Genomic DNA, 19328 nt, shown 5'->3' on the forward strand with positions numbered 1-19328 from the left:
TAAAGTGTTATTATAGAAACAAAAAATGAGGCCTGACTGATATCGGATTGTTGAGGTTGATTCAATATTGATATTTAACAGTTAAAAGTAACAATATATAGGCCAGTATTTATTTTTTAACATAAATGCATACCAGAAATATCCCCTAAATGTGGTGAGCAATGAGTTGTGATGAAGATATCAACACAATTTAAAGTAGAAAAATACATCTGCAACTGGTCAATGGAAGGAAAACTACATAATGTAGTCACTGTTTCTAAATTACCTTCCTGTTACACTAGGGGTCGGCAATTAGGTTCAACTGTGGGCCCATTTTTTAAAGAATTGTTCACTGGGGGGTCCTTCTTAATTTTACGGCCGCTGTGGAGACAGACAATCCTGCATATTTGTTTCAAACAATTTTGTTTGTTAGAGTATTTATTTTTTTTAAGAATAACAAGACGTAGAGTTTATTTGGATTTTCTATTAAGTTAATACTCATTTGGCTAAAAAAAATATACTCATATACAGTAATCTATGTTCTGTGTCGCACTACAAGACTCAAAATGCAATTGCTTGGTTACGCACACTTGGTCGTTTTGAAACCGGGAGCGTTTACCCCCAGAGATCAATTTACTCCTCTTGGTTTGTTTGTAGGAAGCCAGTGTAAACAGGAACCACCTTCATTTATGGTTGAAATCCTGTTGTTGTTACCTTCTCCTCAATGCATCACTTGTGTAAAACTGTCACCTTTTTTTTGGGGGGGGGGACACAAATCATTCATAATTATAATGCAGCTTGTATTATATTGCTATCGACAGTAGATTTATAAAAAATCATGCACAGTAGAGGCTTTGATCGATAAAAGGGAAAACTTTTGTCAGAGGTCCAAATATTTTTGATGGAGGGCCAGATTTGGTCCACGGGCCACTATTGAGGTCATTTGTGTAAAAGAGGTATTGGAATAATCTTCCCTCATTTGTGGTTTCTGTGTGTTTCTATCTGTGCAGCGTGGAGTATAGAGCGGCAGGTTCTTCACAGTCAGTGTAAAAGACTTGAAGCACAAAATTACAACCTGACCAGAACTGCAGAGCAGCTTTCTCTCACTATGGGGGTAAGTACCTGAGACCATATCTGCATGCAGATTTGTGTGTTTTCATCTTTCAATGTCACTGTTCCCCTTTGCTGGTAGTACTCCTCTGTGTAAGCGATGTAGCATAATACAGAAAAGTCTTGGTTCTGTAATGAGAGTCGTATCCCTCTTTCATTTCCTCAGGACCTGGTGAGTCAGAGGCAGAAAGTGAGAGAGGAGAGGGAGAGACTGCAGGCCCAGCTCGAGCACTTCAGGAGGTGTTTGACACTACCTAACATTCACTGGGGCAGGAGGCAAGTCAACGGGCACACACCGAGGTGACCTCTGACACTGACTCTCTGGCAGATAATGCCTCTGACAGCGGAGGAACAGTAACAAGAACAAGACAGACTGGAGCCAGACCACTCTCTGCACTTGAAGCACTTGAAGGAGCCAGTCCTTGTCTTGTTACCCTTCTGGCCAGTCAGTTATGTTACCTGACTGGTTCCAGATTCAACTGATCACCTGCCATGTTCGCCGCGGTAACTGTACACCGCGGTGACCGTATAGTCTGGGCAAATTCCCACTCTCTGTCACTCTGCCCATGGATAATAACACTGTGTGGGTGAAACAGCGTCTTTGTCAGAGTAACACTAACCATTCCCACTAGTCCCTGAGATGGCTTTAAGGACTTTCCACCATTTAGCTCATATCATATGAATTTCTGCATAAACTGTATTTATCCAAGCTTGGTACAAATCCGTAGTCTCTGGACAGCGGTAAGAAGATACTTAAAGCGCGCAGTGGTCACTTGGTTAAAACTCAGAGAATGAAAATTGAGTCAAGGAATCAAAGCACACCTCAGGCCTTAAACTTGATAGGATGCACTTGAAATGGAATTGGGAGGAAATACTTGACTATCCTCTGTGTGGTATAATGTTGTAGCGTCTACTGGGCACCGTGTCTGACGGATGACACAGTTTGTGTGCTGGTGAAGAGGATAGGAAACATCTAAAAGATAGTATCTATATAATGGTATCAATGAAGTTTTTTGAGGTTTAATACACTTTTCCATTGGTGAAATCACTCGCGGTAGACGAAGAATTTTGTATGTTTTATCGTTTTAACCATTTGCTTGTGGGAAGCCATATGTTCTTGTTTTGAATTGCTGCTGGTCAGAATAAAAATGTTTAGAAAATTAAGGGTGTTAGGACAGTTGTATTTGAGGAAAATGTTATGTGATGTCAAAAATGTTTGAGGGGTTGGACCACTGGCGATGGATGACAATATGGCGAAACATCAGGTTTTTGTCTCGCAGCATTATCAAGTTGTCATGATTAGTTCAGAGGTTTATCCCCCAGAGTCGGTGCTCTAAGCCCTCCACACGCCTATAAATATATACAAAACTTGAATAGAAAAAAAAAAAAACTATCTACACATGTTCTTAAATAATTGGCATCATTTGAGTGACATGACTGAACTTTTAGGCATACTGTCCAACCTTACCACACCTTTCTGAAGGTGGTTTATTGTGGCGTTGTTTCGAAAAATTAAGTTTAACTGATTTTGTTGAGAAAACTAATAAGCCAAATTATTATACGGTTAAGTTTCAGGACTGTGTCAAGACTAATAAATTATTTCTTTAATTGTTGATGGGTGACATAAACATCAGAATTACACTATCCTTCTGCGAATAACAATACAACCACACCTTCTCTGGTCTTTTGATGAGATTTATTTCCATCCAGCCAGACAAAAATATATCACAAATTCATAATTTCTGCCTCCTTCCCCTTTTGAATGTTAAAATCCCAGGAGTCTGTTCGTACAAGCACAACGGTAGCAATGTCCCAAAATCATCTGACCTTCCTGTGTCACCTGTTCAGTCTCCTCTACCAACCTTCTGTGAAATCCTGCATATTTGTTTCAATCAGTTGTTATGTAATGTATTATTTGGGACGTATAATTGTGATGAATTATTTATTAACATATATTGCTGTAAAGTCTGATGGAAATTTACAATAAAATATTTGTAAAATGTCTTTTGTCTGTCATTGTCATGTGTCTGTTTCACTTCTGATAAGTCTCACAGCAGTCTTCACCTGACCAACAGTGTATTCAACACGTAGATGTATAATTAATTTAATGGTCTATGGTCATTTATTGTCAGCAGTAAAGAGCCAACAATATAATCCAAATGTTTATGTTTGATTTTAGATATTTGTAGACAGTTTACCTGCCATACGACGTAATAACCGGTTTGACCTGATATAAAACTAAGTTGTTTCCTTAATTAACTGATATTCTGAGTTTTTGACAAAAAGAAACAATGTCTGTCTTTGTTTGATTATAAAAGGAGCTATATGAAGAATACGTCATTTTATTGCATACATTACTGATAGAAATAACACCATATACAATAAGTGATTAAAGGAAATACCATCTTAATTCTATCGTAGACTGTCTAAACTCCTTCCAGAAAGTATTCCCCTCATTTGGTGACTTAATGATGGCAGCTGATGGTGCCGGCTGAGACTCTATGGGTATTTAATCGGGTTGAGATCAAGTGCCTGTGAAGGCCACACATACGATTAACACCATTTTCATACTCATCAAACCACTCTGTGACCTCTTGTGTCATCTGGATGGGGGAGGAAAGAGTCAAAGAGCCACTCTCACTAAGACAAGAAAAGTTTCATTGGATAAAAGCAGAGGTAGGAAGTAATCAAGTACATTTACTCAAGTACTGTACTTGAGTGCAATTTTGAGGTTTCCATACCTCATCTACTTTATACTTCACTACATTTAGAAGAGGAAAGAGAGGGAAACATTGCCTTTACAGTGAGCCAACAGGTGCAATAGCTGCAACCCTGACTCTGTTTGACCTGCATGGAACAGACGCTTAATTAGTATCATCGGTAACACCTGAGGTTACTCTGTTATTTCATGTCAAAATGGTCCATTCATTTGCAAATGAAAGGCTCTGCATACTCACACAGGTGTTTTCAATTAGCCTGGCTGATTAGATGTCTTGTGAGGCGTAAGTTGGGTGGAGTTGACCTGATTTCAACAATCTCTATACACTTGCAAGAAAAAGAAGAAGACAGGATATGCTACTTAATAAAGAGACCAGTAAGCTACAGAAATGCTTTAACATCCATTTTGTAGTAGACTCACAGGGGACAGAATAGAGTGAAACAAGGGGGAGCACAGAACTAATTACACATAAGTGAACACACTTGTGTACAGGGACCATGTTATAGATTAATACGACTTTATTTTCTGTTTATTAACAAACAGCAGTTAAAAACAGACAGACAGAAAATGGGTAAATACATGGAAGGTTTGGACATATTGCTTGATTTATCTTTTTTAAAATATTAAATAAAGATGGTTTATGATTGGAAAATTTATATTTATCAATACATGATTTAGCAAGCAGTAGGACTGATGATATAGTATTCTTTTGGTAGAAGAGCATGAAAAAAAAAAAAGCCAAACAATACATTATCATATGAAAGGGTAACTAAATTCTGAATCAATATATTGGGAAATAAAAGCACAAATATCTTTCCAAACAGAACAAGACCAAAATTAATGAAATAAATCTTCTGGAGCCAGTTGATAAAATTAGTGTGGAACATCAATGTCCTATTTATAGCTTTGTCAAAATAACATGGAGGGATAAAAACAATGAATTACTTTTACTTTAAAATCAAATATTTAGAAGGTAGACGTGATATTTTCTTCCAGTAGGAAACTACATTCAGAACAGAGACCATTTCTTTTAGAAATAAGGCACAAATATCACAGTTACTATTCTTTTTAGAGGAGAAACAGACAGTAGTAAAAAGTCAGTTCACATAATACTGAGTTTCATACTACAGAGCGACATAATGAGGGATGTGTGCAGTGCTTGGAGCAACATAACACAGTGGAAAAACATTCAACCACCATGTGACAAACCAAAGGTTGACTGTGTCCAGCAGCTATTCACGTAGCTTCTGGATGACTATCAGCAGATAGCCGTTCTCTAAAGAAAGAAGAGAAGACGGGGGAATAGAAATATAATAAAAACGGTAGAGTGATTCCTCTTCTGAGTTACAGCTGTTGACTTTAAATGTTTGTCATGATCAGTGTTTAAGGCATTACTAGTAATAACATTACTTTCCCCAGTAAACAGTAGTGTAACTAAATGGAGGAAACTAGCTTTAAAGTTGAAAACGCTTATATTCAGTGAAATATTCCCATTACTTTGATTTTAACAAACAAAACTGGATTTTATTTGTAATAAGTCTGAATTTTTGAGAGGAAGCTGCATAATTACCAATTTTGTGGAGAGTAGCAGAAAAGTAATATAACTACTAGTGTAAATAATACTTTCTGTAATACTGCAATCTTTAAAACTCACTATTACTCATTTCATTTCTGTCAGTCACATACTGTAGCATACATTTACAAGTCTATATTGTCATATTTAATATATATATATTTGTACTTATATATATACCTATATTTTCATTTTCTATATATTTTGTCTTAGATATTATAATATAATTAGTATTTCTATTCTTTAACATCGTGTAAGCACCTTAAATAACAAACAAAATTTGTCCCTAGGGATCAATGATAATTATTGTTGGCAGGGAGTAAAAAGTAAAGACTAATACATTTAATTGAGAAACTAGCCCAACACTGGTCATGATTAAGTTGCTGGGCGATATACCCGGATATATATATTGGATATAAACCGGATGAACCAGTATATATATATTTGTTTTTTTTACACTATTTTGCAGTTTGCACAATAATAATTATTTACATTATCAACTGTTTAATGCAGTCTGATTCATTCATAATATACTTTATTGTTTTGTGGAGCCAAAAAAAGCCCCATGAGTAATCACAGCCTACAGTATATAAGTTATGTGATGAAAATAAAATTACTTTTTTTGTACTCCTGACAGTAGAATAAGCCACTATACACCCATATACACCTGTGATACCAATAATCACATAACATGAAATACAACAATACCAATCTTACTCACCTGGTGTAACCATGATCTCATCTTTCTTGGTACGGATGCGGAGGAAGGTGAGGTCATTCTGAGGATCAATATCCCTCACTGTGCTCCTGGCCTGCATCGTGAGGTGATGAAGAAGTCCTGCGTACTGAGCCGCCGTGCAGTTATCTAAAGTGGTTCTGATGGGAATACCTGCAAAAATCAGACTGTATTGTAAACATGTTGTATCAGCGGGGGGGGAAAACAACAACCTGTTATTTACTGGATATTTTTTTGCATGTTGTCTTACCTTTTGCATTAACAACTATTGTTCCAATCACACCTTTATGGGCTTCGATCCTCTTCAGTGTTTCCTCAACTTCAGCCTGCAGGAGAGAATGAAATTAAAGGACATTAAATTCAACAAAAAAAAAGACGCATTTTATTAAACATAAACACGAATAACTTCATCTTAAGTAACAATAAGAAAATACAGAAAACACTTTCGACACAAATACGCAGTTAATCGATCCTCTCCCACCATTTCTTCGCCTGCTCGCGACAACTCTCCTCTCTGCGTCTCCCTGTTGCCAAGAGAAACGGAAGCGACGTCAGACGCAGGCGGAAGTGTAGCGTCGCCGTCATTGTGTGGAGGTGGGTTGCCGAGCTGCTCTTCTTTACTGCGAAAATGCCGGAGTTAGCGGTGGAAAACGTGGTCGTTCACCCCCTGGTGCTGCTCAGCGTGGTGGATCACTTTAACAGGTCGGTGGGTTTAGTACTTGCGTTCGCTGCTCGCAGGCGGAATGTCAGTAAAGCGTTACGTTGCTGCTGAGCTAAGCTAATGGTAGCCCTGCTGAGTCAGAGCGCCGTTAAGAATGAATGCAGACGGGCTAGTTAGCTCCGGGAGGGGGGGCTAGTGTTAGCGAGCAATAACGTGTTAAATAGTGTTATCTGGATGAGGGAGGCGGTAGGGTTGGTTAGTAGTTGAGCTCATTTATGTGTTCACTCTTGTGCTATGGTCTTGTCATTCGTTTATGTAGCAGTGGACGATATAAAGGGTTTATTAGACTGTGTTAGCTTAGCTTACAGTAGCGCCCTGGCTAAGTGACTCACTCAGTGCGTGTGAGTCGTATCGATCGATTCTCACTAAACTATAAACTAATAAGAGCATTTTGTTCTGTTTATTTGACTGTTTAATCCACAGGATAGGAAAGGTTGGCAATCAGAAGCGAGTGGTTGGTGTCCTTCTGGGGTCGTGGCATAAAAAAGTTCTCGATGTCTCGAACAGTTTTGCAGGTGAGTCTCATGTTGACAACATTTAGGCTTCCTGAGAGAAACAGACTCAGTGAAGAACAGTGGTAAGTATAAGTGGCTGAGATATAACGTACTAAGCTTTTATTCCTAGTATGATACAAGCTCTTTAAAAGACTTCCTATCATGATGCTATCTTTCATTTATTGCAGAATCCTACATTAAAAGTGAAAACAGGTTTTCTGTTGTAAAGTTTTAGACTTTGTAGACTCACACCTGTTTTTACAGACTGAGTAGTTAGCTGATCTATCTATCACTATCACTGGAGGGTCCTTTTTTTAAGATTAAATATGCATTAGATGACATTCATTGGGCACTCAATATGAAGCGAAAGTATTCTGAATGTCAGTGAATATTTTAAGACTGCCGCAGAGAGGTCACTTTCTTAATCCACTGTCAATGTTCCTTCCCAGTGCCGTTTGATGAGGATGACCGGGATGACTCAGTGTGGTTCCTGGATCATGACTACTTGGAGAACATGTACGGCATGTTCAAGAAAGTTAATGGTACGGCACTGCCCACATCTATATAATTCAGTTGTGTTTTACGTTGACTGTGTTGCCCTGATTTTATACTTGTGAATAACTGTCTTTCCTGGTTTTCAGCCAGAGAAAGAATAGTCGGATGGTACCACACAGGACCCAAGTTACATAAGAATGACATTGCCATCAATGAACTCGTCAAGCAGTACTGTACTAATTCGGTATGTACCTATTTTTCTCCACAGTTTCACCTTGTTTTACTCATATTCATTCCGGTATTGAACAACTCACTCATATATTTCTCTTTTATCCTACCAGGTGTTAGTCATTATAGATGTGAAGCCCAAGGATCTTGGTCTTCCCACAGAAGCATACATCTCTGTGGAGGAAATACACGATGTAAGAGAATCATAGATTGCATTGAAGCTCATAGAATACCAGATTTTTATTGAATTATGAATTGCATTATAAATACATTACTATTTTGTGGCCAGTCCAGCACAGACCAGAGTAACCTAACTGCCTCAAAAACCCCAATTACTAAAGTACTTTCTTGTGAATACAAACTTTGATTTAGAGTAGAGTTAGAATTATTTTCATTGAAAATCATTGTTTGTTTGATTTACTATTTTTAGGATGGCACTCCAACATCCAAGACATTTGAACACGTCACCAGTGAGATTGGAGCTGAGGAAGCAGAGGAAGTGGGTGTGGAGCATCTGCTCAGGTACAAAACAAACCTTTAATTTACACACTTTGCCACACTGTAAATAACCACAGTGAATAATTACGATACTACTTTACTGTAATCAACAAACGTGCAAAGAAATACTGAGTTATCAACTCAAATGTTTATATATTTATATAATGTCCATTAACTTCTCATCTGCTATTAACCTACAGAGATATCAAGGATACCACAGTCGGCACTCTGTCGCAACGCATCACAAATCAGGTTCATGGCCTGAAGGGACTCAACTCAAAGCTGCTGGAAATCCGCTCTTACCTGGAGAGAGTGACAGCCGGAAAACTTCCCATCAACCACCAGATCATCTACCAGCTGCAGGATGTCTTCAACTTGCTGCCAGATGTAAATCTACTGGTAAGTTGTTTGTGTTTGAGGTGTATTTAATTTGTATTTATTTACAATAATCATTGTAAGAAGGTTTGTTAAATTGTAGTGCAGCTAAATTTACTTGATTTTTGAGTGACACAAACATTTTTCTAGTTTAATTTTACTATCCTGCAGTGCCCTGGTAGCTCACCTGGTAGAGCTGGCCCATGTACCAAGGCTAAATCCTTGCTGCCCCCCCCATTACCCAAGGAGATAGATAATTATTATCATTTTGCATCGACCCAAAGAAACGTTAATTATTTTTTACGCATTTCGCTTTACTTATATTGTAACAGTGGAGATAGACAGTGCCCAGGGCTGGATTCGAACCTGCGCCACTGCAGTATAGATATGTGGTATGCGCTCTACCTTGTGAGCTTCTGTAACAGTAAAACAAAATCTACCCTTTTTTAGCTTCCATGTTTAACTGAACTTCTCATTTTCTCCACTGGAGGGCACACTGAGTCGGGTTTAGTGAGACACACAGCTCCATCACATTTGTGTTGATCAGTATGAACTGTAGTTCCTAACCAAGGAATGTGTCAATATTTATACTTGGGTTTAGACTTGGGTTTAGGTTTACTGTAATGATATTTTCCAAATAAAATTTTGTGATGAACTTATTAATTCCATAATTCTTAATAAATGTAATTCAGTTATCTAGAGTTGGTAATTTGTTTACAACCACCAAAATAATGTAAGATTAACCAGCATAGTGGTGGCATAAGCAAGACCTTAGAGACAAATACCTTCTTGTGTCATATCTTAATAAAGATCCCGCTCTGTTTGATCTGTGGCTCATCTTTTATTGTTTTGAATTCCCTTTCCACATTTTGGTCAAATAATTCATTCACATCATTCCATACGATATGAATTTGATGTGTGTTTTGTTTTAGGCACGGTTTTGGGATGCTGAATATCATGTATTTGTCTTTGCAGGAGTTCACAAAAGCCTTCTACCTTAAGACCAACGACCAGATGCTGGTGGTCTACCTGGCCTCGCTCATTCGCTCCGTGGTGGCTCTGCACAACCTCATCAACAACAAGATTTCCAACCGAGACGCAGAAAAGAAGGAAGGACAGGAAAAGGAGGAAGGCAAGAAAGAGAAGAAGGATGACAAGGAGAAAAAAGATGACAAAGACAAAGAGAAGGAGAAGGAGAAAGCAGATGGTGCCAAGAAAGATGAGAAGAAGAAGAAATAAGCGTACTTCTTTTAGGGTCTTCTTGTAAATCACACCATCTTCATCTGGATACTGATCTACTTTCTGCCCACAGTCACAGCTCTATGTGGGTCTCAGGCTAAAAGTAGGTGTCTATATGGGGAATAGTGTCATTTGAGATTTGGCCTCACCATCACAAGTGGCACTCATAAAGACTGTTATTATCGTACAGAGATGATGTTTGCGTCTTTGGTCTTCTGAACTATGAGAACACGCTCCTGGTGTGGTAAAACACCTGGTATTGCTTTTTTTGTAATATGGAAAAAAATGTTTTGTTTCTGTTTAACTCATTAAATCTGAATCATATTAAAAATGTGTGTTTTTTTTGCAGTTTTCACTGTTCCTATTTTATCTTTCTAACAGTCTCAGTAAAATGTTGCATAATGCCTGTAGGCAGATTGCCAAATTATACACTGAAATTAAAATGAGGATGAGTTATGTTGCTAAGAACCTGCTGTCAAAACCACCATACTACTATAAACTGTGGCGATATAACTTCATAACAGGTAAGAACAAGTTCAAATCTAACTCAGGTTTATAGTTGCTTTATTGGCGTGATGGTACAGGATTGTCAAAGCATGTTGTGCTTTGGAGTAACAAGGAGGTTCTAAGGAGTTCAATAACAAGTTGTCAAGCGTCTGCTGATCATGTGTTATGATTGAAAACTCCTGAACAATTACTAAATTGGGGCTAGATTCTATCAAACAAACTTCACAAGAGCCACTTTGAAATTAAATAGGGAAAACACAGGTGTTACCAATAATACTAATTAAGGCTCTCTTCCATTCTTGTCGAACAGAGCCTTAATTATTTTAATTGTAATTAAAATCATGGAAAACACCTGTGTTTAGGCTATTTTCTCATGTCAAAATTGCTCCTGTGTAAAAGGTCTATGTCGACAACTTCTATCAACACAATGTAGAAAATAAGAACAACAAATGGCCACTACATAGTATACCATGATGGAAGTAAATGAAAACATTTAATAAAGAAGAGATGAGCTGTAGTTTCACTGAATGCAGTCTAATAGTGAGGAGGTATCTCTGGGTATTTGTGCCACATGTGTCTATGAAGTTCATGTACAAGTACAGTTATAAACTCTACAGAGCACAGATTATAGCATTATAACCACACACGGGAGGAGGAGAGGTGTTAACTTTTTTTCCTTTATTGCTCATAATAAAGACAGGTTACAGTTTACAGTTTATATAAAAGAAAGGAGGAATACATAAAAAAGAAAAAGGCAAATAAAAATATAATGCTGGCAGGAAGAATTTATATAAACTTATATTCTATGTAATGGCCAGCAGGGGGAGCTCCATTCGCCATTACCATACACTCTAATAGAGAAATGATCCGACTTCTCATTTGATTTATTAGCTCAATAAACAGTTTCCTTATGAGTTTATGGTCTCAACTACTAGTTTCAAGTCTTCTTTCATACATTATGATGTTAATTTAGTAAATTATGGTCCAATTTAGGGTAAAACAGACAGATAAAGAGAGGTATGCTTTTTGGCGTGGCTACCTCAGGATTGACAGCTCATTCTCAGTGAGTCCGTCCAACGCACAGAAACTCAGATCAGTTACTGCGATGCCTATTTCTCACCTAAAATATAACACATTTTAGTGTAGATTAGCTGTAATACCACATTGTATGTATTGTATGTGTATTTATATCTGATTGATTGTTTCCGTCCAGGCCCGGTGGATCCATAGCGCTAAGAGGAGCCAGAGGAATCAGATTATCTGTCTCATCTACTGTCAGGATATAACGTTAGTGACAAATATCAGCAATAATGACAAAAAAAATATTTCTTATAAAACTTACCCACTGCAGCTTTAATCATGTTTTTTCTTCTGTACACCAAACAACACAATCTTCCAACTAATATGTTCAAGAATAAAATCACAGTTCATTCTTCACATAGTGGGAGGCACTGCCAAAATAAAAGCACGGCAGTTAGTGGACATCGGTCAGAGGCGTTAACTGCCAGCCGTTATATTTTTTTAAAACTGCGTCATCGAGCAGCTTCTTCTCTCCCAAACGCTCGCGCTACATCGCGTTGCCACAGTCACCAAAAACACTGCAGATTAGAAGTAGCAACGTTACTGGTAGCAGGTCACCGCCGCCGGTGCAGCGCATTTTGAGCTCAGGTTTGTTTTCGGGGCAAATCAGATTACCGGGAAGGTAAAACTGGATTCTGACGTAGGCGGGTTTTAAACCCCGGGGGCAGAGAGAAGCATCACTCGCTCGTGCTGCTCGCGCGCGCGCACCAGTGTCAGCGAGGAGGAGGAAAGCAGGCTCGTGCAGTCAACAAACCCTCCTCTCTCTCTCTCCCTGTCTGTCTCTCTGTCTGTCTCTCTCTCTCCCTCTCCCTCTCTCTCTCTCTCTCTCTTCTCTCTCTCTCTCTCTCTCTCAGGACCTGAGTATGACTCCTCAGACGTTTCACTGCGACTGAACAAGACGGACGACCGTTGGTAACATGGCTTCGTATTTGCAGGTGAGGCTGTCAACTGCTGTCTGTGTGTGTGTGTGTGTGTGTGTGTGTGTACCGTAGGCCTTTCCTACCACCAGTAGTCACAGTGTTTGTCCGTTTACCTTCCCGTGTGTGTGTGTGTGTGTGTGTGTGTGTGTGTGTGTGTGTGTGTGTGTGTGTGTGTGTGAGGAATAAACAGGTGGTTGAGAGGTATGGTGTTGCCAGGAGGGTTTATAATGGCTGTCACTGTTGTTATCTGTCAGTGCCAACCGTTGAAGAGATCTCCTTCTTCTTCTTTCAGATCGCTGACGATGAGAAGGGCCATGAGCTGGACCTTTTCTGTGTCCCCAGACATTATGAGAACGATTTGGACAAGGTGATCATCCCGCATGGACTCATCATGGACAGGTAAACCCAGCCAGCACCAGTACCTGGAAATTACCAGCTCATGTCACCTGACACACTCACTCTCTGGATCTTTCTATTTCACACACACACACACACACACACACACACATTCACACTGCTTTATGCTAGGATTACAGCAGTATAGTGTATTTGTTTGACAAATGGCTGCAGTCCACATTGGGAAGTGCATTTGAATGTGGCTTTGAGAGGTAGGGGTTTGAATGTCCAGTGCAGTGCTGTTTGCACTGTAAGCAATTATGTTTAAGTGCAATGTCATGTTCCCCTGCCCAGATTCATCAATACACTTTCCTTTTCCCCCCTTCCTCCCCTGTCTTTTGTGTGTGCCACCTCTCTCTTCTGGTCCAGGACGGAGCGTCTGGCCCGGGACATAATCCAAGACATGGGGGGACACCACATAGTAGCCCTGTGTGTGCTAAAAGGGGGCTACAAGTTCTTCGCAGACCTCCTGGACTACATCAAAGTGCTGAATCAGAACAGCGATAAATCAGTGCCGCTGACGGTGGATTTCATTAGGGTGAAGAGCTACTGTGTAAGCTGCCTTTTCTCGTTTCATTTCCAGGAAACCGCTTGTGCTGATGTGAGGTGTGTGTGTGTGATTTGGCGAAATACAAATGAGGTCATATTCAGTTAGAAATGGGCCACTGCAGTTGTTCAAAATGTGGAGACTGTGGGTGCAATGTATAGACACTTTTAAGAACTTTTAACTGTGGTTTGTGGTAATTTTTCTCTTGATTCTAGCAAAACTAATTGGACAAGGTTAATCCAAACTGTAAGCGCACTGAGACAGCTCATGTCGTCTCCTCTTTGTGTCCCCTAGAATGATAAGTCAACAAACAGTGTCAAAGTCATTGGAGGGGATGAGCTGTCCAATCTCTCAGGCAAGGTTCGTCTAGTGTTTGTCAGGCAGAAATACCGAAGTTACACAGTCATGTATAGCTGTATACTTCATCAGCTGTTCTTTCTTTTCTTTTCTGCAGAATGTTTTGATTGTAGAGGTAAGACTTTTATTTTATTCTGTATTGTGGTTAATATGGTCATCAATAATCATGCTGTTGTACATTTTCTGGAAATTCAATTGAGAAACTGTTTATAGATAACTGGTTTTGATAAATTCAGCTAATTAAACACCTGGCAAATCAAGTCAAATCCTCATTTCAGCCCAATCCAATATGACCATAGATCAATCCTGCTCACTGATTTGCAGTATTGATCACAATGATATAAATATTTTGGTATAAATAAAAATTCTCTGCACCAGTATTCATTCAGTTAGTTCATCTTTTTGAAATATCAGTCATCATTTGTACTACAAAACTAACTTAATATAATTTATTAGTTGTATAAATGTCATATTTTGAAGTAATATTTCTTTGTTTTGTTTCTGCTTTCACTTTAATGTGACCACTTCATGTTACCTGCCTTATAAAAAGGATATTGTGGAGACTGGAAGGACGATGCAGACGCTACTTTCTCTGCTGAGTGAATGTAATCCCAAGATGGTTAAAGTTGTAAGGTAGGCAGCACCAGACACCGTTTACAGTACAGGAAACTTAGTTATGGACCGCCACTATAACTGGCTGGTATGTCACCAGAGACGTTGCTTATTTACAGTGCTCTTAGCTAATGGATGCTCTCCTTTAGGAGTGTATTAGAGATGTAATGTGATGGAGGGAGGGAGCAGCTTAAGAGTTAATCTGCTGTTCTATTAACTGCCCTGTGGAGGCCTTTCCTCTGAAGTATTCCTGAAAGCTGTTTGAAACAGGAAATGTGTTGAAGCAGTAGTCGTCAGCAAGGTCTGAGATTATTCTGAGTATTGGTTATGGAAAGTGATATGTCTGTTGAGTTGTTTTGTATGTCCAGAAACAATACAATCCATCCATTAGACATAATCACTTATCCTTTAGAGCACTGGTTCTCAAATTATAGTACAACTGGTGGTATGCGAGCTGCCACTAGTGGTACACAGATAGCGGTACTATATAATACTATAAAAATACTTATGAGATTGCTGAAATGTGATTTGAATGTTTTGCATTTCCTGTAATATTGAGTTTCAATATCAGCCTGCTACGTAGTCACGTTCATGCATGGATCCATGATTAGTTATGAGCTAAAATGCGATGGCAAGATAATAAAGTAGAGGTAAAATAAATGGTTTAAAAACTCTGCAATCGTGGCTCCAAACAGGAAGTATTGGGAAGAGAAATGTGGACCAGGAGTAACCCTTTTCCACCAATCTGACTCTGGTCAACAACAAATACTGTTCTTATTGGGAATAAACCAGCCTCCTGCATGAACTGTCTGTAGCTGAATAGGCTCATAATGGTAGTATACTTGGAGAGTGTAATATTTTTTAAGGTGGTACTCAGTATAAAAAGTTTGAGTAACATTGCTGTAGAGGGTCGTACAGCTGAAATTGGTCAAGAGACCTTTCACAGTCACACCTACTGGCAATTTAGAGTCGCCAATTAACCTAACCTGCATGTCTGTGAAAAAAACTGGAGCCGAGTCGGGGGGAGGGTGACAACAGGCACCAGCTGGCTGACAGGTTCAAACTCAGAACCACCTTCTTACTGCATCACCAGAAACAATATGTTCCAATTATACAGATTAACCTCAGATCTTGCTAAACTTGTTTTCTTTGGTGAATTGAGCTTTCAGACAGGGAACCTCTACTCATTGGGAACACCTCTTCTAATATTGTGTCAATGCATTAACAATAAGATCCAAACAAAGAGGTTGATCTGGGGTTAAGGCACCAAGACACAATCAGTGCCATCAGTCAGAATGAAAAGTGAAAAGGTTGTGGTTATAGCAGTTCTTCTCTGAGGCATGTTAATGTCTCTCTTGTTTTATATATCCTGTATTTTCCTCCTTTGTCATTGCAGCCTTCTGGTGAAGAGGACCCCGAGGAGTTCAGGGTACAGACCAGACTGTAAGCACCTCTTTACTCACTTTACACTGAGACATGTTATCTATGTACGTTATATTAATGTATGGTAGTGCTCATTTATTGCCAATCCCTCATACATGTGTCCGGTTCTTTGAAGGGCTGGTGAGCTTTCATTTAATAAATCTGTCCTTTCCCGTGCAGGATTAACATTCATTTCAGGAATATCTACTCCAAATGTAGCCAAGCCTGGCACTTAGGGACTAACGCGTGCCTGCTAACCCCCCCGCTCACACTGTCTGTGATTATGTAATGCTTTTAGGTTTGAGTTGGATAATCTCTTTAAGATTGTCCCTCAGGCTGTTACTGTAAGCGTTTTGACTTTCCACTATATCGTACTTACATTTTAGTACAACCTAACACTGCAAAAGAGCAACATCTATTATTTCACTACAGCAAATGTTCCTGGATCTGCCCACAAGTCTTAAAAGTACTGTTTGCTTTTGCTTTTTATACAACTCACATTGTCGGTGTCTATATATTTATTTCAGACATTGGCTTTGAGGTGCCTGATGCCTTTCTGGTGGGTTACGCTTTGGACTACAACGAGTACTTCAGAGATCTCAGTGTAAGTATGAAAAGAATGAGGACAAACATGAAACAATAGCTGCGTTTTAATTGTGTACAGTGTATACAGTACTGACTGTCATATATATATATATATATATATATATATATATATATATATATATATATATATTACTGTTAGAATATCAATGTACTTTACTGCTTTGTACAAAAAGGAAATTATGAAATTCATGCATTAGGTACACCAATCAGTCATAATATTATGAGCACTGACAGGTGAAGGGAATAAACACTGATTATCTCGTTATCATGGCACCTGTCAGTGGGGGGGGGATATGTTAGGAGGCTGTGATGGCTAGACGGCTGGGTCAGAGCAGCTCCAAAACTGCAGCTCTTGTGGGGTGTTCCCGGTCTGCAGTGGTCAGTACCATCAAAAGTGGTCCAAGGAAGGAAAAGCAGTGAACCAGAGACAGGGTCATGGGTGGCCAAGGCTCACTGATGCGCTTGGGGAGTGAAGGCTGGCCCGTGTAGTCCGATCCAACACACGAGCTACTGTAGCTCAAACTGCTGATAAAGTTAATGCTGGTTCTGATAGAAAGGTGTCAGAACACACAGTGCATCACAGTTTGTTGTGTATGGGGCTGCTCAAACTATGAGCTTGAAACTGTCTGTTACACAAAAAGAAAGTAAAATGTTTTTCCAAATATTAAATTCTTTGTTTTCTAAAACCTTCCTCAATCAGTTTCACCACCATCTGCAGTTAGTTTTAATATTTTTCAGCTGTGACTAGTTTCCCTTTTTCCTTTTTGCATTGTGAAAGAATAATGTACAGTGAATACATTTTATATGCAAAAACCTGCTTACAATCTGTGTATAGTATAGAACTGGGACACGGCTCGGGTTTTGAAGCATTTACATTTGACAGGAAATTGATCTGGGATGATCTGTAGCTTACAAATAGGTATTAAATTACAGTCTGGGGAATGTTTGTGTTATTATACTCTTTTTTTTTTTTTTTTTTTTTTTTCTTCTGATTTTATTTATTCAATATTATATTTATGATAAATCATTTCTCCCTGTAAGATTATCTGAATGCTGGTTCAAAGCCTTCTCCACACCCGCATGATTATAATAGGCCTTTTTCACAGAAGACATTTTGACATGTGATAAGAAGGAAAAGCCCGGGTGAAAATAATGAAATTAATGATGGTTGAATTCAAAGCTGCTTTGGCTTCAGGGTCTTGATAGTTTGCATGCTGGTTCACCGTAAGACTGTCATGACTTATTGGAATAGAACAGAGTCATTGTTAATTTTATCAGTAACATTTGTGTTTTTACTGAGATCAGAGGACTGCTAAATCCTTCTTACTTTATTTAAAACCAATTACAGTTTTCCTAATTTAAACACTGAGTCAAAAGATTTGTCTCAAAATCCACCATTTGTGTGTAATTTCTATAATGTAAAGACCTCCTTAGGTTGTTAAACTGTCACATCTCCAGAAAACAATACGCACTAGAAAGAGCACGTCTTAGCTGCACAATACAGAGTTTCCTCCCAGTAATGGATCGTGGTGGATGATGAAAGAAGACTCGGTGATGTAGTTTAATCAAATTTACTCTTGTCCCCTGGGGGCTGGTATATCTTGTGTGCAACAGCGCAACATCTAGGGCGTGTATCTCTTCTGCTTATCACCGGAACCGGCATGTCTCACTATATTACACACTTAAGAAATTTTAATTCCTCAACAACAGAACTGATTAAACATGAGCCCTGTTTGTCTTCCACAGCACATCTGCATACTTAATGATCAAGCCAAGGAGAAGTACAAAGTGTGAGCAGAGGCGATGACTGAATCAATGAAGACTAGGACCACTGTGACGACCCTCCTTAGCTTTGCTGTGTTTGGAATCTTATTTATTTTTCTACATATGAATCCACAACATGTGACTTGTGGGTTGTAAATAACTTCAAGAACATTTCATTTCCCTCCCCCTTATTGAATACGTGGGATCAATTATTTATTTAATGAATATTTGGGTTGTTCAATTTTAATTTATTTATTCACTCATTGTGTATAGACTTTTCTTGTAAATTGCAGTTTTATCTTGAAGATATTTGTTTTGGCTCATCCAATCACATGTCTCAGGCTACTGCTTTATGTTCAGTGAGCTGTCAGTCACATTTAAGTAGCCTTTTGTACATGTTTCTGCATCGACTTAAAATACTGCATATATCCTCTCATTATGCCATAACATGACTGACTTGGAATGTACTGTATGTTTTATTTCATATCTTGTGTTTTCATCAAGGACCTGTTTACAGCAATACAAATCCCGTTGAAACCTTGAATTCTGTTTTTATTTTCTGATCCACTTTGTGTAGCTTCTTTGGCATATTTATAGAAAAATAGAAGAGAAGCAAACGCACAGTTGATAGAAGAGACTGCGGCCAAAACTTAAAGACATTTATCTCAACATATCAAGCTATAGACTAATGTGAGATTCAGAAATGAGACGATGAAAATAATGTTTTTAAATTATAATAAGCCGAGTTAAATGCACGTTTGATGACCCACCTTACTCTGCCTTTGATTGGCTCCTTGGTTAGGTTTAGGCGTGAGGAGTGGCGAGTTAGGGTTGGAAAAAGGCCCAAATCAGAAGCTAAGTAGGGGAGGGTCTTCTAATGATGTGAAGTTCGCTAAATGTATTGATTCACATTGAAAAATGTATAAAAACTACATTTTTATGTTCATAGA

General features: G+C 38.7%; 4 protein-coding genes and 1 long non-coding RNA gene across 8 annotated transcripts in view; 3 read left to right on the forward strand and 2 right to left on the reverse strand.

The window, feature by feature from the left end:
- The window catches only part of LOC127353844 (genetic suppressor element 1), a 39787-nt gene extending 36694 nt beyond the window's left edge, over positions 1–3093 (forward strand). For all 4 annotated transcript variants that reach the window (XM_051383409.1, XM_051383411.1, XM_051383410.1 and 1 more), the window contains exons 15-16: positions 990–1093; positions 1256–3093. In XM_051383409.1, the coding sequence (XP_051239369.1) occupies positions 990–1093; positions 1256–1393 (242 nt within the window). In that variant the 3' untranslated portion in view covers positions 1394–3093. The remainder of the gene's footprint in view (positions 1–989; positions 1094–1255) is intronic.
- Positions 3094–4308: 1215 nt separating this feature from the next.
- On the reverse strand, positions 4309–6718 carry LOC127353848 (dynein light chain roadblock-type 2-like). Its single transcript, XM_051383416.1, has 4 exons — positions 6599–6718; positions 6368–6443; positions 6103–6270; positions 4309–5084 (listed from the first exon to the last, which is right to left on the reverse strand). Exons 1-4 carry the CDS (start codon positions 6599–6601, stop codon positions 5041–5043), a joined length of 291 nt encoding a protein of 96 aa, XP_051239376.1. The 5' UTR covers positions 6602–6718; the 3' UTR covers positions 4309–5040.
- Positions 6685–10498, forward strand: psmd7 (proteasome 26S subunit, non-ATPase 7). Its single transcript, XM_051383413.1, has 8 exons — positions 6685–6819; positions 7262–7353; positions 7782–7874; positions 7974–8071; positions 8169–8249; positions 8486–8577; positions 8754–8952; positions 9904–10498. Exons 1-8 carry the CDS (start codon positions 6746–6748, stop codon positions 10165–10167), a joined length of 993 nt encoding a protein of 330 aa, XP_051239373.1. The 5' UTR covers positions 6685–6745; the 3' UTR covers positions 10168–10498.
- An 839-nt stretch (positions 10499–11337) lies between these two features.
- Positions 11338–12186, reverse strand: LOC127353849 (uncharacterized). Its single transcript, XR_007881376.1, has 2 exons — positions 12017–12186; positions 11338–11906 (listed from the first exon to the last, which is right to left on the reverse strand). It is a non-coding gene; the product is annotated as an uncharacterized LOC127353849 (long non-coding RNA).
- A 26-nt stretch (positions 12187–12212) lies between these two features.
- Positions 12213–18922, forward strand: hprt1l (hypoxanthine phosphoribosyltransferase 1, like). Its single transcript, XM_051383415.1, has 10 exons — positions 12213–12342; positions 12609–12689; positions 12967–13073; positions 13440–13623; positions 13912–13977; positions 14072–14089; positions 14525–14607; positions 15983–16029; positions 16536–16612; positions 18361–18922. The coding sequence occupies exons 2-10, from the start codon at positions 12672–12674 to the stop codon at positions 18406–18408; spliced, it is 648 nt and encodes a 215-aa protein (XP_051239375.1). The 5' UTR covers positions 12213–12342; positions 12609–12671; the 3' UTR covers positions 18409–18922.
- The last annotated feature ends 406 nt before the right edge of the window (positions 18923–19328 follow it).

This window comes from Dicentrarchus labrax, unplaced genomic scaffold (assembly GCF_905237075.1).
Source record: "Dicentrarchus labrax unplaced genomic scaffold, dlabrax2021, whole genome shotgun sequence".
In the NCBI taxonomy this organism is placed as follows: domain Eukaryota; kingdom Metazoa; phylum Chordata; class Actinopteri; family Moronidae; genus Dicentrarchus; species Dicentrarchus labrax.